The 27,498-nt window shown below is 35.6% G+C and overlaps 1 protein-coding gene across 3 annotated transcripts; it reads right to left on the reverse strand.

The window, feature by feature from the left end:
* On the reverse strand, positions 1-27,478 carry LOC138330350 (cytochrome P450 3A11-like). 3 transcript variants are annotated; one of them, XM_069277916.1, is made up of 15 exons: positions 27,364-27,478; positions 19,511-19,590; positions 17,581-17,677; positions 16,344-16,396; positions 12,388-12,484; positions 11,629-11,748; positions 10,098-10,192; positions 9,169-9,317; positions 4,830-4,954; positions 4,396-4,513; positions 3,320-3,477; positions 2,998-3,086; positions 2,485-2,622; positions 2,060-2,222; positions 1-1,418 (listed from the first exon to the last, which is right to left on the reverse strand). In XM_069277916.1, the coding sequence occupies exons 2-15, from the start codon at positions 19,576-19,578 to the stop codon at positions 1,332-1,334; spliced, it is 1,557 nt and encodes a 518-aa protein (XP_069134017.1). In that variant the 5' UTR covers positions 19,579-19,590; positions 27,364-27,478; the 3' UTR covers positions 1-1,331. The 3 variants fall into 3 exon arrangements, with proteins under 3 accessions (XP_069134017.1, XP_069134019.1, XP_069134016.1); XM_069277918.1 differs by lacking the exon at positions 27,364-27,478 and adding an exon at positions 20,615-20,735 and having other exon boundaries at positions 4,405-4,513; XM_069277915.1 differs by lacking the exon at positions 27,364-27,478 and adding an exon at positions 20,615-20,735.
* Positions 27,479-27,498: the final 20 nt, after the last annotated feature.

A 27,498-nucleotide genomic window follows, 5' to 3' on the forward strand; every position in this document is an offset into this window, starting at 1 on the left:
TATATATGAATTGTCTTTTATTTGTATCACACACATGCACACATACCACAATATGTGTGACTGAATACATACACTGTCACTTGTAGATCACATTTGCCAAGATATAAACAGTGTAGTACAGTGCATACACATATCCAAAACTTTATTCATTATTCATTACCGTTCGTTGGTCACATATGTTTGGATATATTCACTTTCATATTAATATATATGCATACATACTTTTGCATGTGACCAAATATATTTTGACATTTGCAGATCACATAAAATTACTCACTGCGAACGAGTTGATTTGGCTATTTCAAAGTTAGCTTCAGTAGTTGATTGATTTGATTCTGTACTTACAATTACAGATTCTCCAAAATAACCTTACATTCAAAGATGTTCCACCGCTGACACATGATATTTTTTCCATATCAAAAACAGGAGCAGACGATTTAGTATTTTTCTTCAGTTACTACACCATTACCACCATAGAAAAGTTTCTGCTTCTAATTTTTCTTCAAGATGAAAATATTAAAAATAATCAATTGCATCTCGAAAAAATTCAGTGGCACTATGTTCTATATGGGATGAAGTACTGATGTCGCATGCGCCGAATGCAAAATAAATTATTTCGATTTTTTTTTCTAGGTTAATTAGACATATTTATACACGATCAACCAATTATTCTTCCAATGATGGATATCATTTATGCTATGTCGGCCGTGGAGCATCTTTAATCAAACAAACAAATTTTAGATACAAAAACATATTAAAATAGTTAATCAGTCACCACAGGTAAAATAACTTGACACAGGTGCATGCATCTATTCTCACATCAATTTGCATATAACCAGTAGTTTAAAGTATATGACAATCTAGAAATCAACAAGTGGCTTAAAAAATCGTGTTTTACATTGAAATATTTTTAATTGATCTATGTACGATATCATGGCAATAATTATAAACAATGTGATCCATGTTCCTGCATAGTTGCATAGTATTAACCATTTTAAGAGTTTATCTCAGTACATTCTGTATATTGGAAGTCACTTGACAGAATTAGCCTTGCGTTGTGTTAAATAAGGTAAGCTCGTCAACATTGGCGAAAAAATTAAAATGATTGCCTCTTTCATAAGAGGAATGAAAGCACTGCGTCCACACTGCTAGCAAAACCGGGGATTCAAAATAGTGGATGTGACTAGAGTAGTCATGTCAACATCTTTACCTTACTCGAGCGAAGGAAGAAAGTCGCCCTAAGTGTTAGACATTTCCGTACAGTGGTTAGTAGCCTTGGTTTTTGATATTTTGTTTACGAAAAAAAAATATTTTTGATGTAGTTGTCTTGGTTACTCATTGGTTTGTTCTATCTCCTCTAACTGCAGCCACATATGATACGGCTTAAGGATCGCAACGTCATCCATTAATGGTGGAATCTGAAATAAAATAAAACGTACACCTTACCAGCCTCACATGTGAACAACTTCGAGTAGAATTTACAGAAGGCTTGTTTGAATAAACACCAACATTTTCGCTTTTAGTTTCATGTTATGATGTAGATTCTAATACAAAACGCATACCCCACAGGATAACAAGTGGTGCCCCCTTTGAATGATTTTAGCATAAATCACTAGTGTACAATAGTCACGCCAAGAGCAATTTTCATTGTCTATGAGGACAGAAATTGATTAATCCATGGTGATGCTATGACAGAAACAAGAAAGCAACGTCAGAATTTCGAGTATGACAGGTCAAAGTGGTTGTCTCGTGTGGTTTTTTGCAAAACATGTTAACATTTCATTTTTTAGGTTGTTGCGGTCATATGATAAAAAAAGTCACTTTTAAGATTCGCTCTTCCCTACAGAATGAAAATATTGAAATATCTACATGCATTGTATTTGGTTCAAAAGTAATGAAACAGGTCTTTTAACTGTTTTCCATGTTATTAAAAATGATAACTGCGGTTTCTTTTATTGTAACAATCACCAAGTCGATGAATTAAAATACATCTTTTATGGTTTTGTGTCTGAAAATGCAAATTTGAAGTTATTTTATATGGAAGAAGTGATTAACTTACGTCCGTTTTGGTGCCCACAGACATTCGGAAGTTGCGAACAAAGTTAGCGATGGCGAGTTTGGTTTCTGTCAAAGCCAATCTCATTCCAATACAATTACGTGGACCGTTTCCAAAAGGCAAAAAGTCCATCGAGTCGTGTTTGGCCTTCTCAGATGCAGAGAACCTGCGATACCAAAATAATTGGTCTTACATTATTGCCTTCATTTACCCAACATTTACCACGTGTCGGACGCAGAAAATTGTCAAAACTGTGAGTTCATCTACGATATTTTGTTTTACATAAGAAAATTTCAAATGAAAAGGCTGAGAAAACAGAAAAGCATAATGTCAAAGTTGATGAGGCACAAAAACGTGATAGCTAAATATGCCATAGCATTTTATAATCAAACATGTCGGTGTGAAATGAAAAAATAGAATATAATCACCTTTCAGGATTAAATACATCAGGTTTTTCCCAGATATCAGGATCATGGTGAATTGCATATATAGGTATAATAACGACCATACCGGCTGGAATCGTGATGCCTTTGAGTGTTGTTGTCTTTACACACCTTCTCTCCAGTCTAGAAGAGAAAAGCACAGAGACAATCATCGAAAACGTAATAGAATGCCAAAACCATTAAGTGAATATACTACTTGCATTTTTCTCTTACATTTCATGTGTCTTTTAAAGTCTTTCAAAACTTAACCCCAACACCACCACCTTTCCTTCTGAATCTACGTATAGATTTTACTTTATGTCTGAGATAAATTCTGCTGTATAGCTTACTGATTCTAAAATGGAGTGACTGAGTTTTCTATTTCTCGCAGACCCATCGATAACGATTCTGTGAAGTCGAAATTTGATTAAAACCACGTATCACATAAGCTCTATATAACTGAACAAATCTATTGAAAATCCGGATTCCGAATTGGGTTCGTTCTGTTAGACTACTGACCTTAGTGCAGGAGGAAACATGCGCAGTGTCTCGTTCAAACACATGTCAAGGTATTTAAGCTCTTGGATATCTTCAGCGTCGACAGGTTTCTTTGAAATCAATGTTTTATTTGATCACGAATTTTACAAAAAGAGCCAAAACAAATATTCATTTTATGTAAACATAGTACAAAACAATTTAGTTTTAAGACTACCTATTTCAATAGAGCAATGTATTGACGATTACATTTTCCATCTAGAATAAATCGTACAAATAACGTTCTATAAAGGATTTTTTTTACTAAATTTGATAAATTGGAATTCATATATATCTCGTAACATACAGATCCTATTTTTTCCTCGATTTCCTGACGCAACATGTCTTGACATTCTGGGTTGGTAGCGAGGTTATACGCCATCATTGTAAGAGTTATCGCCGTTGTTTCGTAGCCAGCGACGAAGAAAACTTCAGCATTCGCCAAAATTTCATCAAATGTCATACCTGATTGATAGAAAATATATAATCAGGATTTGGAAGTTTGATAATATATCGGTTTTCTCCAGTTTTTACCCTTCTGATTGTTTAAGGTTTTTTTCAATTGAAAGATACCCCCTATGGCCCAGTTTGACCATTCAATATTGATAGTCGTCCAGGCAAAGGAATACACCAATACATTGTTTATAGCTTTATTATATAAAGTCTGTTACGTACACTAAATAAAAACTGTTAGTGAGGGGCCCACAAAATCACACACAAAGTCGCGTTACGTCAGGGATTGGAGAAATATTGGAAGGAAATTGAGCGGCATGCTTCAGTAACATCGCACTATAAAAGCTATAATAGCTCCACATTACATGAATTCACAACACGAACATACCGCAGCAATTCCTCTAAGAATAAATTCAATATGGGGCGCTAACGCGCCCCATAGAATATATTCTTAGAGGAATTGCTCCATACAAGCATGGTTAACATAAAAACGAAATCCAATCCCTATGTATGCAAATAAAAATCTTATAACATTTGAAAGGAAGTTTTGATTTCGGTCAAAACCTCGTGAGATGAGTATTTGAGGTAACAGTAGAGATGCGAAAAGTGACTCAATGTTGCAGTTTCATTTAAGTGATATTACAGAGTATATGTCTCAGATGGAAAAAAATAGTACACAAAAACATTTCTATTAAAAGTTTATTTAAAGATGAACAAGCAAGAGAAATGTCACTACTATGACGAAACAGTTTTAAATAACAGGACAATCGTTTCGATTGTGAATGATCCGAAAATGTTGCTCATTTTGAAGAAATAGAAAGTATATACCGCAAATATAACTATAATTCATTCTTCCTATTCCAAAGTGTTGTACGATATATACAAAGGCTAGACAAATGAAACTGAATAGCGAAAACTAAAACAATTTACCGAAACCACCTTTCTGTTTCGATGAGACTTCTTTGCGATCATCTGATCTTTCATTTTCGTCCTTTTGGTGTCCTTCCTCAGAATTTACCATCAACTGGAGAAAATCTGTGCGACCAACCTGTATTAATAATTTTGATTTAATAAAACATCTACTATTAAACTGCAGATTAAGTAGGTTTATTTTTTTTAAAAAGTCGTGTGTCATCTTAATTACGACTGATGGCTATCCTAGAAACATCCATTGGTCCTCTTGATGCTGGACACACTTCTTATTTATCTGGTGCTGCATATAAAGGAAAATCCGAAGAGAACTATATTTCTTGATTGGTATTTGCCTTTCGACAATGAAACTTCATTAGTAGGCAAACAAATCCCATTTATACAAGGGATTTGTTCAAACGACAAACATCAAACAAAAACACATATCATTATACCTCTTTGCGTCCTTTCCTTTCTTCTACTAGCTGCATAGTAAATTTACGAAAGTAAGCCATGCTGTCCCCCGGTATAGCGTATATTCCGAATTGCACAAGTACACAACTCAGAGGTGGAAAAAGCACTGAAAAAAATGCAATTTTGGATGAAAATAACAAACATTAATATAAACACACGATCTCAGTCATTACAAATCCAACAAGAAATCAAAGGGACTTGGCTCCCACCATATTAGAGTTGAAAATCACAAACAATGATAAATTTATTAATACATAATTACAAAAAGGTATCTTAGTATAATTATCTATATATTTAAGTTAAAGACTTGCCAAATTCACAATCTGATTAAAATACAGATCCTTATAACCAATCTGTTAAATAGAGGATCTGACAAAATTCCATAGGGGTCACGTCCAGATGACCTTTATACCACGTGGAGTGCATACCATATCCATTTTCTACACTTTGCTACATCAATTGAAAACGATATTTCGTCCCAGTATACATATACAATAAGCTTCGTTGTGCTCTTTGGGCGATATGACTACCGTAAATCAAAATAATTCTGACAGTTTTTTCAAACTTTATCGTCCCCTGAAATTCACTGTCAAAATTTTGCAAGTAGTAATTTGATTGGCCATTTACAAAGGTCACCTGGACATGACCCCTTATGGGATTTTCTCAGATCCTCTTATCAAACGTAGTGATAATAAGGATCTGTATTTTAATCAGATTGGCCGAATTCAGTATTGTCCATCAAGAGTCAAGAGTCAAGAAGTTTTATTTAGAGTCGCATACATGGGGAACATAATAACATTAGCACTGTAGTGCTATTCTTGCGACAAACATATGTAAAATATCACAGTACAAACAGGTAAAATATATATAGACAGACAACAATTTAACTATAGCAAGCATGCAATAGATACATGATATGGAAACAGCTATCACAGTTTAGCAGAAATAAAAAAAAAATTAATTTAAAGGTAATAACTTAATAATTACACTTGTATATCACACAAATGTTACACAAAAAAGGTTAAGACACTGAAGTGTAATGTACATAAATGCTAATATAGCAAAGTGTAAAAATTTACAGGATATACACTAACATAGTGTGAATTAAAAGTAGATATTGAAGTCATAGGTAGAAAACAAAAGCTAAAAAAAGATTTATAAAAGTAATGATCTTTGAAAAGGTTTGAAATATCACAGGTTATATGGTATAATTACAAGTAGGTAGATTCCAAAGGGGAACAACTCATCCTATATGGTGTGTACAGATGGTACAGGAGCAGATCTGTGTATCCCAGGTGTGAAGCAGTCTGCGAAACGAACTGTAGTTTTCAGCTTGCCGACATTCATTTGGCAGACTGTTCCACACCTGAGAAGCAGCGAAACGAAAAGATCTCTTACCATAAGTGGAGGTGTTTACCCTTGGAATCTTTACCAGGTTGTCCTGTCTAAGATTATAAAAAACTTCTTTCTTCTCAACAAGATTTTGTAAAATATGAGGAGAAATATCATTTAAAATTTTAAAAACTTCAGAGGCCATATCTTTCATACGCTTAACATGTAAAAAAATCAAGTTTGTGCCTCCTTAAAATATCGAATGACTGGGGAAACATAGTCATTGTCAATAAAACGAAGTGCTCTCTCCTGGACTTTTTCCATTTTCCTAGTATTAGTCAATGTACAAAAGTGCCAGGCAAGTGGACAATAGTTAAAATTTGAAAGTATAAAAGACTTAAAAATGGTAATTTTCCCCTTCTTTGTAAGATTATTTCCCAGTCTTTTTAAAACAGCAAGTTGTTTGGCAGCATTTCTACAGAGTCGAGATATGTGTGCATCAAATTTAAGAACAAAGTCAATATCTACACCTAAAAGTTTTACAGTATCTTCACACATAATCTCAAGGCCATCAATGTTAAAAGATTTAATAGAATTTGTTGTCTTCTTTCCAAAACATATAGCCTGGAACTTCTCTGGGTTGGCCTTCATACCATTAAAATTAAACCAGTCTATTAGAACTTTACTCTCTTTTTCTAAGCAATCTTTCAGATGTGAAAAACTATCACCTATCTTAGAGAGAGTATTATCATCTGCATAATTATATAAAACACATTTGTCAACAAAGGTAAAAATATCATTCATAAAAATATTGAAAATCAGAGGTCCGACAATAGAACCCTGGGGGACTCCCTTCTTCACATCTGTCCATTCGCTGGTCTCTGGCCCCAGTCTGACCTGCTGCATTCTGTCACTCAGGTAGCTGCCGATGAAGTCAATAGCTGACTTACCCAGACCATAAGCTTGCAGCTTCCCGAGTAGCAGGTTATGAGGAATGCAGTCAAAAGCCTTGGACAGATCCATCAGAATAGCTCCTGCATGCTGATGGTTGTCCAAGGCCTGCCTCCAGTCCTCAAGAGCTCGCAGCAGGACAGACTGGCACCCATAACCGCTCCTGAAAGCTGCTAGGAAGGGATTAAAAATAGACTTAAAATATTCACCTAATTGGTTATGAATAAGTCTTTCAAAAATTTTTGACATAGAAGGTAAAATACTTACAGGCCTGAAGTTACTCTTATCCATAGGGTTGTTTTTCTTAAAAATCGGTAAGACCTGTGCTTTCTTCAGGGCATTGGGAAAATGGGAAAACTTTACACAATGGTTAAAAAGGGATGTTATAACAGGAGTAAAAGCTACTGAACCAGCTTTTAACATTTTTGAGGAGATACCATCAAAACCTGTAGCTTTTTTCACAATCATCGAGGACAGTATTGTCAGTTGTTACGTTTACAGTCCTCGAACACACAAATAAACTAAAAATATGTCTGTTAGACATTTAGTGCTCGCTAACTACTTCCTAAAAGCTTAATTTCCAGAACGATAAGCATCTACATGTATAAGGTTCCTGCGGTGAGATAGTTTGCACGTACAAAACTGTAACACCTGATTTATACATAACCCGCAGATATACATATAACTCACAAGCCTATATGAAATCATCCTCGGCAACAGGTGTACTGTACGTAGCACTTTCGCTCATTATCCTTAGCAGATGGTTTATGTCCTTGATGTATTGTAATAAATAATTCCCTTTAAATTACGTCATCAGAACTATAAAAGTGAAATTATTGTGAAATTTGTTAATTGTGTTCTTTGTTACATAGAAGTTTATTTGTTATCTTATTGATATTGATACAATAAATTTGTTTCGCTGTTCAAAATCGTCGCCCGCTACAGCACTGTCCAGTCTGTGCGCGTGGTGACTTACCTGTGTCATACTTGAATGCCTTTCTGGGTACATCAGATCTAGAGCTCAGGCACCCGTACTAATATTGCATAATGTTTTTTATTCTGTTTCTCTAACGCAAGGCTGGGTGATTTTATAAATATTTTTAGAACCGTATCAAATGCGGTCTATAGTCACTGGGGTTAGTAAGCGATTGTACAACGTATATGTATACCTAGAACCTAGGATGATGTGAAATGAATTAAATATAATCTGCTGAGTAACACTGTAAATGTCTTTGGCCGGTACTAACAGTTATCCGTTAAGTCACTTTCTTTTATTGACTACATAAACCGATTCGCATTGTATTGTTCTTTTATCCTGATAATAATGCTTGACTTGTAGTTTGGCCCTAAATGACCTTAGTTGTCGATGGGCCGTAAAACTCAAACAAACAAAGAAACAAACAAAAGTATTGTTCCGGAGGTTCCCAAAGTCGATCAGATCAGAATATCGTGACCGATGCAAGAGTTTGTATGATACGCCGCTTGAAGTTTACACAAAACGAATGTGTTTAGCACTGTTTAATGTCACTGTTAATATTACTTTACAGAAGTACATTGCTGACAGGTTTCTCTTATTTTTGAAAGGTTATAATTAGTGTCACTAAATCACGGCGAAATTTATTAAACGGTATAAGAAAGTGACTTCCGGTATCACGTACGCATAGAGGATGTACACAGACTCTACACCCGACAAGGAAAACAATAGGGCGAGAGTAAGCTCGCCCTAAAACTTACTATCGCCCTAAAAATTAACTTTGTATTTATCAAACGTTTTCAACCTCCATTTCTCAAAACAGCAACAAACATATTTTCTAGATCCATGATCTGCTCATATTCGACAAATATTCCGACTATTCCGTGGGTAAATACACCGGAAATCATGGATTAACACGTGTTGTAACGAGGCGGGAAGTGAACCAAAATTGAGAAAATCACTTTTTGAGGTCACCTGAGACTTATTCGTCTCAAGTTCGAGCACTGATCAAGTGAGTCTAGTACTTGAAGAGACAATGTAGTTTCATATTCGAAAATACTTACTTACAAGGAGTGTCCAAAGACCATTGATGGTAAAGTCAAACATCCGTTTGGCATGTTTTATAAACGGGTCGTCGGGGTTCCCTTGGGAATCGATGTTGACACCAAACGCAGTGGAACTGATAACATCCATAGTGAAACCGCCGAACAACCTATAGGGAGAGTACAATTACCAAATTAACTAGGACGTTCGATTGTATAAACTATTTTAAAGACGCCCCACCACTGTTTTGTTTGTTTGTTTGTTTGATTAATTAACGTCCTAACAGCTATGGCCATGTAAGGACGGCCTCCCATGCATGCGGTGTGTTGCGTGTATGTTGTGCGAGGTGCGTGTTTTGGGAGACTGCGGTGACAGAGCATACACGATACTAATCATTTGAACAATAATTGGTGTTTAATCGTGTTTATGTATCTGATTTAATAAAAAAAAAGATGAAAATAGAATTTTTTTTTGCTTTTGATTGCATGCGCAACAGTGCTTCATTCTATATAGGGCATAGTGCAACGGGTTTTTTTCGAGATCCAATTAACTATGTTCTATATTTTTATCTTGAATTAAAATTAGAAGCTCAAACTTTTGAATAGTGGTAATGGTGTAAAGTGGGTAACTTTTGTAACTGAAGAAATATACTGAATCCACTGCTCCTGTTTTTAAAGAGAAGAAATACCATTTGTCAAATGTGGAACATCTTTAACTATTGTGAAATTATTGATTCTACACATCTTCAACAATTCAATAGAAAATGAATAGCCAATTAGACAAATTCCTGTAAAAGCCAATATGTTTAAACAGGCGACTTTTGGATTATGATCTTTCTCATTTTATACTTATTTCGTCCATAATTAAGTGCTCTTCCCTCAAGTTGCTCATTCTGCTGGATTTGAATATTATATTTACACATAATGACTAGTATCTCATAACACCATACCCCTTCATTTCCACTTGACGATCCTCCCTAATCTTTATTGAGTTTCTGCATGTTTTCATCAGTGTCTTGCATGATTCCTGGATAGATGGCACCATCTAAAAAGGAAAAACAACCGTGTTTTGAAAAAACCACTGACACTATATTACATAAATTGCTATTATTAGCGGGGGTTTACTTTAATTTAATCAAAATTCGCGAAATGTATTACCTCGTTTCCCTTTGACCTTACATACAGCCAATGTTATGAACGACGCTTCAAAATAATAAAAACAACCCCTAACGAACTAGTTATAAACAATAAATCACGCAATTTTATGCCCGCGAAAGGACTCTTGCACGAACAAGGGATATTTGCCCACGAACCAATAATATTTAAACAAAACGTTATATGTAGCAACATTAATGCAAAACCCTGAAATACGTTTAAAAAAATTCCAAAGGTTCAAGAGGCCTGTGCTATGGCCAAATTAAGGTTGTCCTGTAGATGTGTTTGACAGGGTTCTCTTTTTGATCCAAAACAGTACCAAAATAATGTTTGATGTCGTCAAACTGTAATATTTTCTGAAGAGTTGTAAGAGAATAATTATACAATCTGATCAAAATACAGATCCTTATTATAACTACGTTTGATAAGAGGATCTAAGAAAATCCCATTAGGGGTCATGTCCAGGTGACCTTTGAAAATGGCCAATCAAATTGCTACTTGCAAAATTTTGACAGTGGATTTCAGGGGACGATAAAGTTTGAAAAAAACCTGTCAGAATTATTTTGATTTACGTATTCATATCGCCCAAAGAGCACAACGAAGCTTATTGTATATGTATACTAGGACGAAATATCGTTTTCGATTGATGTAGCAAGGTGTAGAAAATGGATATGGTATGCATTCCACGCAATCTGGTTAAAATACAGATCCTTATTATCACTACGTTGGATAAGAGGCTCTATTTAACGGAGTGGTTATAAGGGTCTGTATTTTAATCAAATTGGCATTCCACGTGGTATAAAGGTCATCTGGACGTGAACCCCTATGGGATTTTGTCAGATCCTCTATTTAACGAAGTGGTTATAAGGATCTGTATTTTAATCAGATTGATAATTATATATTATGCAATATTTAGTACTTTTAAACGATCGTGCACTCATATTGGAAGTGAGTGAATCATCTTTGTTAATAAATGACATGGCCGAAAATAACATCCAAAATTTCGACATTTCTGTCTTATAGATGTAGCCAAAATTTTAAATTGTTACATACTTGTGGCCACCCTATACAATTATTTATTAATTTTGGGCAACATTAACTTGGCCATAACACAAGTACATGAACCTTTTGCTAAATATATTTCAAGGATTTGCATTAATGTTGCAACATAAAACATTCAATTTTTGATAAAATTGGTTCGTGGGAAAATGTCAAATGTTTGTGAAAGGGCTGTTGTATGTCGTGTGTTTATGTTAGGAGAGTTCTTTTCCAAAAAGAAATACCACAAGAAGTTATCAAAAAGAAGTCTTTTTATACCGTTCATACCTTTCGTAGTTTTCCGGATGAAAATGTTGGCGAAATGATACTCCTATCATGCTTCCACTTTTCGCCTTTGACATTCAAAAGGCTGTGTTCAAGGTCACCAGAAAAACCGCCAACGAATCCCTGCAATATATGCGGATATTTCTTCGTGTATTTGGAAAGAATGCGGATTATTGTTCACTTGTGGCGCTGTCTTTAAATGACTCTAGATACGTTAAACTTAAGTTACATTAAAATACAAAAGTAATTCAAAAGCACGCCATTTGTCAAATAAACCGCTTAATGTTGTAATTATTATAAACCTAGTGAAGATATTCAGCTAATATTATATCGATACACCTGCCCGTACTTTATCCATTTAAAAGTCTAACGTTTATAAAGTCTAAGTTGAAACGAGACTGAATCCTCAGAAGGAAACATCATCACTTGAACAATAGTTGGTGTTTAATCGTGTATATATGTGTCTAATTAACACAAAAAATACTATAAAATAATTTATTTTGCATTTGGTGCATGCGCAATCAGTACTTCATTCCATATAGAATATAGTGCCACGGAATTTTTTCGGGATGCAATTTATGATTTTTTTTGTAATTTAACTTGAAGTAAAATTACATGCTCAAACGTTCCAATGGTGGTAATGGTGTATTAAAGTAAGTAACTTTTGTAACTGAAGAAAAATACTAAATCGTCTGCTCCTGTTTTTGATAACGAAAAAATACCATTTGTCAGCGGTGGAGCATGTTTAAATGAGATACATACCCTTCTATCTGGGAAGTTATTGAATTGTTTCACCAGGATTTCTTTCATCATTTCCTTATCTGTCACCACAAGATTCGTAGAAATCATATCATAGAATCTGCAACATAAGAATTGTTTTATAGCACTTCTATCGGTACAATGCACTTAAACGGAAAATGTGTTATCCTCAAACTGTCTCTTACACAAATTTGCAAAGGAATCACAAAATACTCCCAAGTGCTTAAAAATGTGATAGAAAGAATACTGCCAAAATTATATGGATATAATGAATATTTACAATAGTTTTGAAGCTACCATCATTTAGGATTTTTATCTACTTCATTTATGCGGAGAATACGGCAATTGGCGTCTACTTGTTGAAATATTAATTTATAGCATATACATAACAAAAATATAGATTTTGAATTATGTATTTATTATCCCTCTTAATTAGACAGCTACAGGTTAATAATGGACTGCCAATAATAAAATATTAACAGCAATAGGTCAGACCTGAAGTTCAATAGGTTAGACCTGTAGTTCAATAGGTCAAAGCTGTAGTTCCTATTGGATATTGTACTACAAAGCAATGTATGACACAACTTACCTATTTATATCAAGCATACAAGTAATCGTAAACATGGTTGTTGCTTGGTTGATTAAAATTTACTATAAATAAAAGCCATATATATTTAAGAACGCCCCCCATTGTGTGACCTCTGACGTGAATTAATCAAACAAACACACTTCATACAGACTGCACAACGCAAATATGAGAGGTCGCCCTTATATGACCCTGGCTGCTAATAGGACGTTAATCATTTAATCAAACAAACACACTTCATATAGGCTGCACAACGCATACATGAGAGGCCGTCCTTACATAAAGGCTGTGAATAGGACGTTAATTTAATCAACGCATACATGAGAGGCCGTCCTTACATAAAGGCTGTGAATAGGACGTTAATTTAATCAACGCATACATGAGAGGCCGTCCTTACATAAAGGCTGTGAATAGGACGTTATTAATTTAAATCAACGCATACATGAGAGGCCGTCCTTACATAAAGGCTGTAAATAGGACATAAGTATATAAACTAAACCAAACCATGTCTCTAGTATCCCGGGTTTATACTGAAAATGTACTAATTTTAGCGGAGTTAAATTTTAGCGCAAAAAAAAAATTAAATTATGATTGATAAGCGCGGATATAAATTAGAGGAATTCGGTGGTTTAATAACGGAAATACCCCTTTACTTTTAGCGTACTAATTTTAGCAGTTAATTTAGCGCAAAAAAAAAATGTTTAGCGATTTGTGTTATAAAAAATACCGCTAAATAACTATGTCTGCAGTAATTCATGCTCAGTAGAATCAAAGCTCTAACTGACCTCAATATCTGGATATGTATATGATAATACAATGGCATTCTGATGCTTTGGGACGTAATTAAACAAGAGGCCCATGGGCCTTAACGGTCATCTGACTCATGGCACAAAACAACAAAGTCACAGTATAAAGTATTGGTTAACGGTTAATATAAACAATACAAGGAACTCCTTAGTTTATATAAAATATGATTGTCCTTCCCCAATGATGTTTCACACCAAATATGGATGAAATCCATCTAAGGATGAAGGAGGAGTAGGATTTAAAAGCTTAAATTAAGAAAATTTCCCATTTTGGGGCCCCGCCCCTCTGCCCCTAGGGGTCGGACCTATCTCATTTATATAAAATATGATTGTCCTTCCCCAAGGATGTTTCACACCAAATATGGATGAAATTCATCCAAGGATGAAGGAGGAGTAGGATTTAAAAGCTTAAATTAAGAAAATTTGCCCTTTTGGGGCCCCACCCCTCAGCCCCTAGGGGTCGGACCAGGCTCATTTATATAAAATATGATTGTCCTTCCCCAATGATGTTTCACACCAAATATGGATGAAATTCATCCAAGGATGAAGGAGGAGTAGGATTTTACAGCTAAAATTAAGAAAATTTCCCCATTTGGGGCCTCAGCCCCTAGGGGTCGGACCAGGCTCTTTTATATAAAATATGATTGTCCTTCCCCAATGTTGTTTCACACCAAATATGGATGAAATCCATTCAAGGATAAAGGAGGAGTAGGATTTAAAAGCTTAAATTAAGAAAATTTCCGCTTTTGGGGCCCCGCCCCTCTGCCCCTAGGGGTTGGACCAGGCTCATTTATATAAAATATGATTGTCCTTCCCCAATGATGTTTCACACCAAATATGGATGAAAATATTCAAGGATGAAGGAGGAGTAGGATTTAAAAGCTTAAATTAAGAAAATTTGCCCTTTTGGAACCCCACCCCTCAGCCCCTAGGGGTCGGACCAGACTCATTTATATAAAATATGATTGTCCTTCCCCAATGATGTTTCATACCAAATATGGATGAAATTCATCCAAGGATGAAGAAGGAGTAGGATTTTAAAGCTAAAATTAAGAAAATTTGCCCTTTTGGAACCCCACCCCTCAGCCCCTAGGGGTCGGACCAGACTCATTTATATAAAATATGATTGTCCTTCCCCAATGATGTTTCATACCAAATATGGATGAAATTCATCCAAGGATGAAGAAGGAGTAGGATTTTAAAGCTAAAGTTAAGAAAATTTCCCCATTTGGGGCCTCAGCCCCTAGGGGTCTGACCAGGCTCATTATATAAAATATGTTTGTCCTTCCCCAATGATGTTTCACACCAAATATGAATGAAATCCATTCAAGGATAAAGGAGGAGTAGGATTTAAAAGCTTAAATTAAAAAAATTTCCGCTTTTTGGGCCCCGCCCCTCTGCCCCTAGGGGTAAGACCAGGCACATTTATATAAAATATGATTGTCCTTCCCCAATGATGTTTCACACCAAATATGGATGAAATCCATCCAAGGATGAAGGAGGAGTGGGATTTTACAGCTAAAATTAAGAAAATTTCCCCATTTTGGGCCTCAGCCCCTAGGGGTCGGACCAGGCTCATTTATATAAAATATAATTGTCCTTCCCCAATGATGTTTCACACCAAATATGGATGAAATCCATTCAAGGATGAAGAAGGAGTAGGATTTTAAAGCTAAAATTAAGAAAATTTGCCCTTTTGGAACCCCACCCCTCAGCCCCTAGGGGTCGGACCAGACTCATTTATATAAAATATGATTTTTCTTCCCCAATAATGTTTCATACCCAATATGGATGAAATTCATCCAAGGATGAAGAAGGAGTAGGATTTTAAAGCTAAAATTAAGAAAATTCCCCCATTTGGGGCCTCAGCCCCTAGGGGTCTGACCAGGCTCATTTATATAAAATATGATTGTCCTTCCCCAATGATGTTTCACACCAAATATGGATGAAATCCATTCAAGGATAAAGGAGTAGGATTTAAAAGCTTAAATTAAGAAAATTTGCCCTTTTGGGGCCCCGCCCCTCAGCCCCTAGGGGTCGGACCAGGCTCATTTATATAAAATATGATTGTCCTTCCCCAATGATGTTTCACACCAAATATGGATGAAATCCATCCAAGGATGAAGGAGGAGTAGGATTTAAAAGCTTAAATTAAGAAAATTTCCAATTTTGGGGCCCCGCCTCTCTGCTCCTAGGGGTCGGACCTATCTCATTTATATAAAATATGATTGTCCTTCCCCAAGGATGTTTCACACCAAATATGGATGTAATTCACTCAAGGGTTTAGGAGGAGAAGGCTTTTGTATAAATAGTTTTACGCACGGCGCACGACGACGGACGAAACACGATGACAATAGGTCATCCTGACCTTCGGTCAGATGACCTAAAAATGGTGTATTTGGGTCAGACTAGATAGAAGTAAACGTTACTTAAGTAAAATGAGGAAATGACATTTTTGGAGATATCGAGTTAATGTCTTTCTGATATGGTATCGGGATTCGGCTTTAAGCATAACGTATTTAAAATATTAGATTTCAACTTTTGAGCTAATTAAAAACGAAGCATACCCGAAAACTTTGCCGTATTTCTTGATTCCTTCCTTGTCGAATGCACGTACACCCTGACAAGTACAAGAGAGAAACAAAAAATATTTCTGGGGCGAAAATACTATACTGAAAGCAGTTATCCGATGAACAATACAATGATAACAGCAATCTACGAAATATATTCAAAGTGTGACTATGGTGTTTTATTTTTATCGATGGACCAAAACTTTGCCGTATTTCTTGATTCCTTCCTTGCCTCGAATGCACGTACACCCTGACAAGTACAAGAGAGAAACAAAAAATATTTCTGGGGCGAAAATACTATACTGAAAGCAGTTATCCGATGAACAATACAATGATAACAGCAATCTACGAAATATATTCAAAGTGTGACTATGGTGTTTTATTTTTATCGATGGACCAGAGCCCTGCAGGTAGGGCGTTAAAATTGTACCTGCTGCCCCTATTGCATGATCGTAAAAGGCGACTAAATTTAGGATCTTATCTTTTCTTTTCTTCCTAACTGACTTTATCTTTCCTAATGCCTTCCTTGGCACCGCCTCACTTTTGGCCTTGCGTTGAGCGTTCGCCCCTGTGAGGAAGGCTCTGGGTTCTGTCCCCTGGCCGAGACACACCAAAGTCTATAAAAGTGGTAGTTTCTGCTCCTGCTTAGCGCTCAGCAAACGGGGAGTGGGACGACTGGTTCGCCCGTTGTCAGTATAATGTGACCGGGTGGGGTGTGTTGCTTGGTGTCTTCGGCGGCATGCTTCAGTGATATAGCACTATAAAAAGGGCAATAGTTCCACTATACAAGAAGACATAACATGAATTTACCGCAGTCTCCCAAAACACGCACCTCGCACAACATACACGCAACACACCGCATACATGGGAGACCGTCCTTACATGACCATAGCTGTTAATAGGACGTTAATTAATCAAACAAACAAACAAACAATATCGATGGACCAAGATAATATTAATAAATATTAAAATACAAAATTGATTTCCTTAAAATCAAAATCTTAATGTAGAGATAATTTCTTTCACGTGATCATATAGCTCGCAATCACACAGCTCTGTTAAATAAAAGGTAGCAATTAAAAAGTGTATCCCTCCTCGTGGGTGGACAAATTCATAATTTTACAAAAAAACTTATGGATAAAATTGATAAGAGACAATTGGTGTTGCTGTTAGTGAAAAAAAGTGACGAAAAAGATAATGGATAACAATATATTAGCTAATGATTCGCACTAACCTTTTTTGTATGTAACGCAATGTTTCCCAGTATTGGTCGAGGAGTGGGTCCAGGTATACCCATCCTCCAGAAAGTCAAGAAGTCACGAGACATCAGACTGAAAGTACAAATACAATGAAACACATTTACAAACTGCCTTGTATACAAATTTGAAAATTAGTTTTGAATTGATGAATATATACATTTCATAAAGAGGAACGAGAAAGTATATTTTACAACGCAAAAAGCAATCATTCATGACAGTTGTGTGACTGCACAACATACCAAAAACTCCGTGCGCACACCGTCCGCACGGCTGTGCGGTTCGGATCGCACACCGCACAGCTGAGTTGTCTATAAACTGCCTTGTATACAAATTTGAAAATTAGTTTTGAATTGATGAATATATACATTTCATAAAGAGGAACGAGAAAGTATATTTTACAACGCAAAAAGCAATCATTCATGACAGTTGTGTGACTGCACAACATACCAAAAACTCCGTGCGCACATCGTCCGCACGGCTGTGCGGTTCGGATCGCACACCGCACAGCTGAGTTGTCTATACCGCACAGCTTTGCGATCGGGATGATCTGTCAATCAAATTTGCAAAATCGTTCCATAAACGGACCGTGTTGATGAGTCTAATTTTCTTGTAATGCCTTTTAAGTGATATCAAAAAGAAAGACTTCATTTATGTTTGGGCTCAAGTCGCCGATTATTTACATATGTGATCGAGTGCGCAGTGTAATGAGATAAATGGTTACTATTTTTATTGTTTATGGAAACATTGTGCTATGGACTACGATTCAATAATTTCGAAGATTTTATCAGTGTATTTTCCATTGTAATCACCGTTCGATCAAAATTAGGACTAAAATGGAATGGGTTGCAATGTGTGCATGTATGCTCTATTAGCAAGAAATTTGTAGAGTTTATAATACTTTCATTTCTGTTATTTTCTCTCTATTTTTAGGAGAGAGCTATTATATTAAGTCGAATCCCAGACCAGAGGGTTATGTTTTGGCACGGCAAGGTGAGGCATTCAGATTTTGCAGGAGTGATGATGCTTGGCATATGTACTCAACTATATATTATAGCTATATCTAACATTGCAAATAATATTTCCAATATTTAGACCATTTGGCAATGTATTATAACACATGTACAATGTATATATGCACATATACTAAGATAATTTGCTCAGTTTTCTTAGGTAATGAGTCAAAATCTATCCACCACCAAAAGTCAAAAGTTACAAAAACTTTGATAACCACAGTTCTTTGATATTATACGAAATAATAATTTTTATTTTTACGCTGACAAGTAAGTTTTCGTGGCTAGTGCGATGACTTGAGTATTTTATCTAAACATCCAACGTTTTACATTGCAAGCATTCTGTGTTTTAACATCATACATGCTTGCTAATTTTAATGATTTTCACTGCTTAATTATAGTTTTAATTAAGATACTGAAGAAAGAAAAGCATGTCTAACTTTTCGTTCAGTTTTAACATTCAGTTGAAATAAACCTTAAATGTATTTTTCACATAAAAAAATCTTGGTTTAAATCTGCTCCTTGTTGGACACTAATAGTCATGTGTCAATTCACGTCTCACAACGTTCATCATTCCAAGTTCAGAGCTAGAGTTCGACAGGGAGCCGTATTCATAAACACATATGTAACTGGTCTATCGGACACGAGCCTGACCAGGCTAAACACACGACTTATCGGCAAACACATGTCCAGTGAAGTCCATTAGACCTGAATGTTACTAAGATATCAAGCTATCTAAATGTCATGTTATTTTTGTATGTTCGCATGTGTAATAAATGAATATTCATTTGCTACACACCGCATACACGGGAGGCCGTCCTTACATGACCCTGGCTATTAATAGGACATTAATTAATCAAACAAACATATGAATAGCGTTAACGTATATACTTACTATGTATACAGTAGAACACAAAGTGTTATAAGGATCCATCCCGGAATGTCAAAACCAACGATCTCCATTTTATCGCCAACCTGTAAAACAATTCTCGCTAGCTATATAGATTACTGTCGAGGAAAAGTTACAGTGTGTACCTATACGTAAATAACAGAGATTATGATTACTAAGGCCAGAGGTGTGTGGTTTTCTGTTTTACGTCCTTTTAAAATTATAATCTAAAACCAACCAACCAGCAAGGGGAAAGCACTCCAAACATATTACACACCGCCTGCATAAGTGGATATTACACACCGCCTGCATAAGTGGCCGTCCTTAGTACGTTAATTAATCAAACACACAAACAAAATAAACAAACACAAGGAAATACATTCAAGTAAAGCTTTCTGTAAATAACTCAAGAACACATACACTTAAACAAAACAAACACAACTATGGCCTAAGTATATAGTGCAGTGTTATCAATGCTTTGTATCACGCAATGGTATACGAGTGTTATCACAACTCCATAACAGGGTATAAACAATTCACATGCAATTTTTATTGATCTGAATTATGACTAACTCCGATAAAACAAAGGGGTCAAGAGGGTCTTTATCGTTAACCGAATAATGCTTTATCTTGCTATAGGTGAAACGTTTAATTGACAAGTAATAACCTCTATTGTAAATGAATATTCAGGTCCTTAGTTTATACAAAATCGGTCCCCTTTCAGTCAAAATTGATGCACATGAGTCAACTCCATAGCAGAAGAATGATTAAGAATTTATTGGACCCCTCTCGAGCCCTTAGGGACCCAAACCCTTGGTTTACATGAATACAAGTTCGGTTCCCTTTCAGTCAATAAGAAATTTAAAAAAAAAAATGCAAACACTTTCTCTATTTTGGCCGGCTGTTATGGGGCCGGAGCTGTGATTTTTTTTTACAAAATTGGATCCCATTCTCCCATATGTGTATACATGTACATACACACAACGTAATGCTGACTCACTGTTAACTGCACCCAGCATCAGTAATAAAACTTACATAGATAATTAAAATACGTAGTATCGTTTTACCAATGACATGACAATATCCAAAACATTTATGGGTCATACTTACGGTAGGTACCAGCGGTTATGACGATAAAAGTTTACATACTGATGGCTAATGTTTTCCTCCGCAGATAAAATTGTGCTAAATCGCAGTCAACTATACGCTTTAAAGGTGATAAGCACGTATTTAAACGTTAGAGAGACTATGATTAGATTTTCTACTTTCGTTTTAACATTAAATTACTTTTAGTATAATGATAGTTTCACCCAACCACAGACCAACAATAATAAGACATTCAGAACGGTGACTCAGCATTGTTCTCATTGTTAAAACACATTTATAAATGTAGTCATAAATAAATGTTACAATTTTTTCATATAATTTAGCATTGATTTCACTATCTTTAATATTGCCAAGGCACAACAGAAATTTTGTTTGCAAACTTGTGAATCCGCGTAAAGTTCTGTTGTATGTTGATTTGGGTTTAAAATATTTCTGCGTTCAAGACAAAACTCGAAGGACTGTTTGCCTTTTGAAACATAGTTATTGTTTCGTATTTTCTTGGGTTTGTAGGCAGTGACACAGATCAACGTTTTAGATTATTGACATTTGTTTTCTAGTCGACAGTGGAAAGTCACAAGTTCATACCACCCTGATTAACATTTGAAACTTATAGATAAGATATATCTGTGAAAAATTGAACTCTCTCAGTATCGTTTAAATTATATATATAACAATATACAGACAAAACTCGATGTATCGAAGTTCAAGGGACCGACGGAAAAACTTCGAAACATCGAGACTTCAAATTTTTCATGGTTGGAATTAGACCGATCCGTCCGATGTTATTTTATCATGAACAACTGTGGTAGTTGTGTACATGTCGTCTCCATACCGTAAACTTTATAATTATTGTATTTACCACAAACAAATTAAAACGAAGTATGCAATTAATTACGTGTAGTAAGTGAAGCGATGGTTAATATTACGGATTGGATATAAATACGAAAACACGTTGTAAAAATGAAACTAAAAATGAGGTACCGAAAGTACTACAACACCTACAAAATATACTTAGATTTAGAATGATCGATTTGCTCCAGTAATTATGCCGAAGTTTTGGAATGTAGCAGTTTTGAGTATGAGTTACTGACTATATATGTGGCTCGCTATTTACCATTCCGTAAATTCTACAAACCGCTACCAATGGCGGGGGCGAACATCAAAAACGACTAACAGTATATATATATATATATCTTTGCCGTACTAATGATTGAACAATGAAGCTTGTAAAAACAAAGCAACGGGTATCGGTCTGATCAGTGATATTAATTATCTCGATGATATCAAGCAGGCAACACAACAAGCTGTCATACTCCCTATTGTCCGGCGAAGCGCCGTCGCGAGAAAGGCGTGAAAGCATGCCGCGGGGCAGGTAAATTTTTATTCGAATCATCATTCACCTATTATTCTATAACAAATTGCCCATGATAAAAGTTCATACATGGACTTGTTAGTAATGTTATGTAGTGAAGAAATCCGGGACCAAGCAAAAAGTTCAATACAGCGAGAAATTCGATTCATCGGAGTTCGAATCATCGAGGTGTGACTATACTGTTTGTCGAAGATGTGCAACATTTTTAAATATTTCGTTTTCGTGCTTACGTTTTTACAGACGTGCTCAAAACAATGGATAAAATAATTGATCGTTTGAATCGCAATTGTTACAACTGGTATTCTCTATTGACATTGATATGTTTCAGTTGATATTTGTGTGAATGTTAATTATTGTTTTTTCCTTATATTTCCAAATGCACGCATGCGCAGGGCGTTAAGATTGCACTGTTAATATTGTGACCTCGGGCACGAAATGATTATTATAAATCTGGACATCCTTTAAGGGTCTACACTATCCATTAACATTTTCTTGTATAAAGAGCAGTTGTCTGCTTTGAAAACCCGTGTAAATCAAATCTAGTAACCATCTATCTTTGTTATCAATCATTCGACGTTGAGTACGAAGAAGATTGGCTTTTATTAGGTCATCCGACCCTTCGGGTCAGGATGACCTTTAGTCATCACGCTCCGCCGTGCAAAAACTGTTCATTCAAACAATAACTGGAAGGCCCAGGGTACTCATATTTGGCCTGTAGGTTGCTGGGATGAATGGCTAATAAGTTTGTTCAAATGTATGACCTTGACCTTCATTCAAGGTCACATGGGGCCGAAGACACCAAGCAACACACCCCACCGGTCACATTGAACTGACAACGGGCGAACCAGTCGTCCCACTCCCTTTTTGCTAACCGCTAAGCAGGAGCAGAAACTACCACTTGTATAGACTTTGGTGTGTCTCGGCCAGGGGACAGAACCCAGAGCCTTCCTCACAGGGGCGAACGCTCAACTCAAGGCCAAAAGTGAGGCGGCTGAAATCTTTAAACGACTTCTTCTCAAGAACCAGAAGGCCCAGGGTACGGATATTTGGCCTGTAGAACGCTGGGAGAAAGGGCTACCAAGTTTGTTCAAATGAATGACCTTGACCTTCATTTAAGGTCGCATTGGTCAAATAGGCTTAAATATTTAAACGACTTCTTCTCAAGAACAAGAAGGCCCAGGGAACTAATATTGGGCCTGTGGCATGCTAGGATGAAGGGCTACCACGTTTGTTCAAATGAATGACCTTAACATTTATTTAAGGTCACAGGAGTCAAATAGGCTAAAATCCTTAAAAAAACTTCTTGTGAATAACTAAGAGGCCTAGATACCTGATATTTGGCCCATGACATGCTGGGATGAAGGACTACCAAGTTTGTTCAATTACATGACCTTTACCTCCATTCAAGGTCACAGGGATGAAAATGTCTAAAATCTTTAAACGACTATGTTGTATTGTGCCAATATTCAGATGACCGTTAAGGCCCATATGCCTCTTGTATATTAATTAAAAGATGATGTATTATATCATTGGACATTTAAGAGAGAAAAAGACTAGAAAAAAGCAAATTCTCCCCGGCGGGGTAATATGTCGGGACACTTCAACCTCAGCCGCCGCAGTGCCTACAAGGAGACACAACATGAAGTATTGCATATAGTAAAGGATGTCCTTAAGAGGCATTGACTCAACAGACTGTTAAACAATAACAATGAATCGACCTCAAATTAAACAGAATTTGCTTCAGACGAAGACATTCAGGACAAACATATGTTACCCCGATACAACAACAGTCTGTATATAATCTAAATAATAATAAAATCGAACTAGTTAAAATGTTATCGTTAACTTAAACCGTTTACTTGTATTTCAAATTGACATAATTTGTGAAGTCTAGACGTCAAATACTTCTTCAGGTCAAATCCCGCTGTTTGAGCAAACTGAAATTATCTGGTATTCATATATCTCGCAAACATTGTTTAAAATATATTTTTTATCAATTTGTCAATAAATCTGTATTGATGTAATTCTACTATCAATATCGTTTCTGTTTCAATAAAATCCTCAAAACACCCATTCAATTATGGTGTGTTCGGAGATATAACTCCAAAACTCTGCGCTCTACGAAACATATGTGAAAAGTGCCACACTTCCGATGAATAGCAATTTGCATCAATTAATAAATGGAACAGACCAATTAGGGCGTTGTTTTTTTGGTGACAAAAACCCATTATTACCATCAATGAACAAGATTGAGCTTCTTTTACTTGAATTTAAAAGTATTTAAAATTAAATAATTGATTGCATCCGAAAATAGACATAGCGTGTTATTGCCTATATGGTATGAGGTACATCAAAAGCAAAACGAATTATATTACATGTGTATTTATGTTAATTTAATATGTATATACATTTACGTACATGATTAAACACCAATTATTGTCCTAATCATAGATATTAGTTTTTCTTTGTCGGTGGTTTAGCATATTTAAACTAGTGCCCTATTTGTGCATTTTGTTTACTGACACCATGAAAACATAATAAAAACTTAAAAACTCAATTATTCTAAGTTCTAGGCTATAACTCCATAACGTCTACATTTTAAAAAAACACATCAAACTGTACTATCCATACTATGAATATGTAAATTCCCCAAATCTCTGTATACAATAAGCTATTGACTAAGCAGTATACTATTGCTTTGGCTTCAAATTCTTGTACTTTCGTTATTCCATGGCAACATTTAGATATATATGCAAACTTGAAACAAGCTTTCATGTTAACATGGACATATACATTACCGCGTGGCACGAAAGGTATTGTCTGCTATATACCTAATTTTTTTAACCTAACTATTACAAACGAACTGCATTGCAGATTGTATTTGTTATATTCTACCTAGGTTATTTTTTCTTCCTTGCGTCTCTCAGACGCCGACTAATTGTGGCCCTGATTTGATCGCTCATTCGAGGAAGGTTCAATTGGATCAATAAGAAACAACGAGGAAAGTGCTGGGTTCCCTGGCAGAGACGCACCATGGTCTATAAGTGATACGTTGCACTGCTCTAAAGCGAGTGGAACGACTGGTTCAGTCGTCGTCAGTATTTTGTGAACGGGTGTAGTGGGCTTAGCACTATGAACGGGTGTAGTGGGCTTAGCACTATGAATTGGACATAAGCTCTCATTTTACAAGACAGGAGACACAACAACATACCACAGCAACCCTAGTGGTACCTCATGAACGTAACGTCATCGAAACACATTTGATACAGGAAATGACTCATTCAATTAATCATTAAACACCTTTATATGTTGACAAATAGGCATTACCCGGCCATTTTTATAAATGCTACTGATGAGAAACAGTATGATTGTAAAGACATGTTTGTTAAACTAAAGATTTTACAAAAAAAAAGACTGAGAGACGCAAGGAAGAAAAAAACCCACGCGAAATATTTGTTACATGCAACAATTACTGTATCTCTTTGACTCCATCAATATAAATGAACATGTTTCAGATTGGATAACCGTGTTTTAAATATGCTTTAGATAAAAATTTATGATGTGCAAATAGCCAGCTATTAAATATTTAACGAATTGTATAGAAGGAATTTCATTAAAACGCACATACGCCATTAACCTACATCTTAACATCTGAGGACAAATAAAGGGTGGATGCATATCTCCAAATTGAGTAAAGATCTGTGATGTATTTGTGATATTATCAGTTGTTTCACAAGTTAACTTTTTTTTTAAATATTTTTTTTTAATTTAAAACTCGAAGTTTTATTATGTTAATAAGGCATCAAGTATTTACATGATTTTAATATCATCCTAGGATGTTTGAAATATTACTAAGCCATGTTTTGGTTTAGTGAGCAAAGCTAATTAGTGGATATGGAGGATGCTTTTGACAACAGCACATTGATATAAAGGCTGTAGCAGTTTAACTGGTCGTTAAAGTGGTATATGTTCGCCTGATGCGGACGAGTTAACACGTAAATGATTTTTGAGGGCATGTTTGTGAAAATGGAAAAGCATATCACTGAACTTAAAACGTTTTTAAGATTAGAAATAAGGTTAAAGACAACTACCTATCTTAATTTGATGGCGTTAGCCGTTTATAGCACATAATTATAACATTCATTTGTTAATACCGACAAAATCAGTATAGCTCTTGTTTTGTAAAATTTAAACCTGTCACTTTTTAGGTCACCTGAGACGAAGTCTCAAGTGACCTATATTGTGACTGGGTGGGGCGTGTTGCTTGGTGTCTTCGGCGGCATGCTTCAGTGATATAGCACTATAAAAAGGGCAACAGTTCCACCTATACAAGAAGACACAACACGAACATACCGCAGTCTCCCAGTACACTCATCTCGCACAACATACACGCAACACACCGCATACATGGGAGGCCGTCCTTACATGACCATAGCTGTTAATAGGACGTTAATAAATCAAACAAACAAACAAACAAAAAAGCGCCGTAAACAATTTACATTTTTGACTTCTTCTCAAAAACCGCTGAAGAAAATTCAATGAAATTTTGCAGAAACCTTTAAAGGCATAAGGCCAATCAAAATGGTGAATTATATGGTCCCCACCCCCCTGGGGGCTGTGGTAGGGGCCAAAAGAGGTAAAATTGACTATAATTTCAAAAATCTTCTACACCTCACCGTGATAAGCATTAATGTCTTAAGTTTTATTACGTATCGTGCAATACTTAATGAAAAATATATCGGACAAACGAAGTTAGGGATTAAGTAACTAATCTTTTTATATAGTTTGAGCACTTAAATCTTTGAAATATTTCATAGAATCCTAATAACAATGACATGATTGTAGATTTTTTTCAGTTTTACGCTCCGAAAGTTACCGCAGTTCACGCGAAATCTGGTTTGCCTGTTACATGGTTACATGGTATTGTTGAATTAACAAATAGTCGTGGTTTATTTTGAGCGACATTATTTTACATATATTTCAACATGACATGCGTTATTTGAAAAAAACAAACTTTCAACAAAAGTTTTCTTAAAAGTTAACTCTTCAGTAACTCTGAAAACCTACACAAATAACAAATTCGGGACGGAATCCGGAAAGAATACACGGAATGACATAAACATTGCATCCTGATCTGCAAATATAAATTTAGAGTGAGATAATATTCCTAGTATGCATTTTATTAATGTATTCAGCTTACATAATTCGCTACATCCCGTATGTTTCGCAATTCACAACACTTCATGATTGATAGTCATTTGTTAAAACGCGTAAACATTTGTCTATGTAAATTGATAATAATTGTATGTTAACAAATCGATAAACATGATGATTGGGACATGAATTTTCGACTGACGGTATGTGGGATAATGTGACTTACCTGAATGTTACTACGAATAGGAAATATGTTAATCCGTACTTCAAACAGACTTAAAAACAACTAAATAAGTAGGTGGAGCCAAAGTTGTGACTGACGGCACTCGTTCCGCCTTCTTAGATAACCTTCTATAATTGA

The sequence above is a fragment of the Argopecten irradians genome, chromosome 8 (assembly GCF_041381155.1).
Source record: "Argopecten irradians isolate NY chromosome 8, Ai_NY, whole genome shotgun sequence".
NCBI lineage: Eukaryota > Metazoa > Mollusca > Bivalvia > Pectinida > Pectinidae > Argopecten > Argopecten irradians.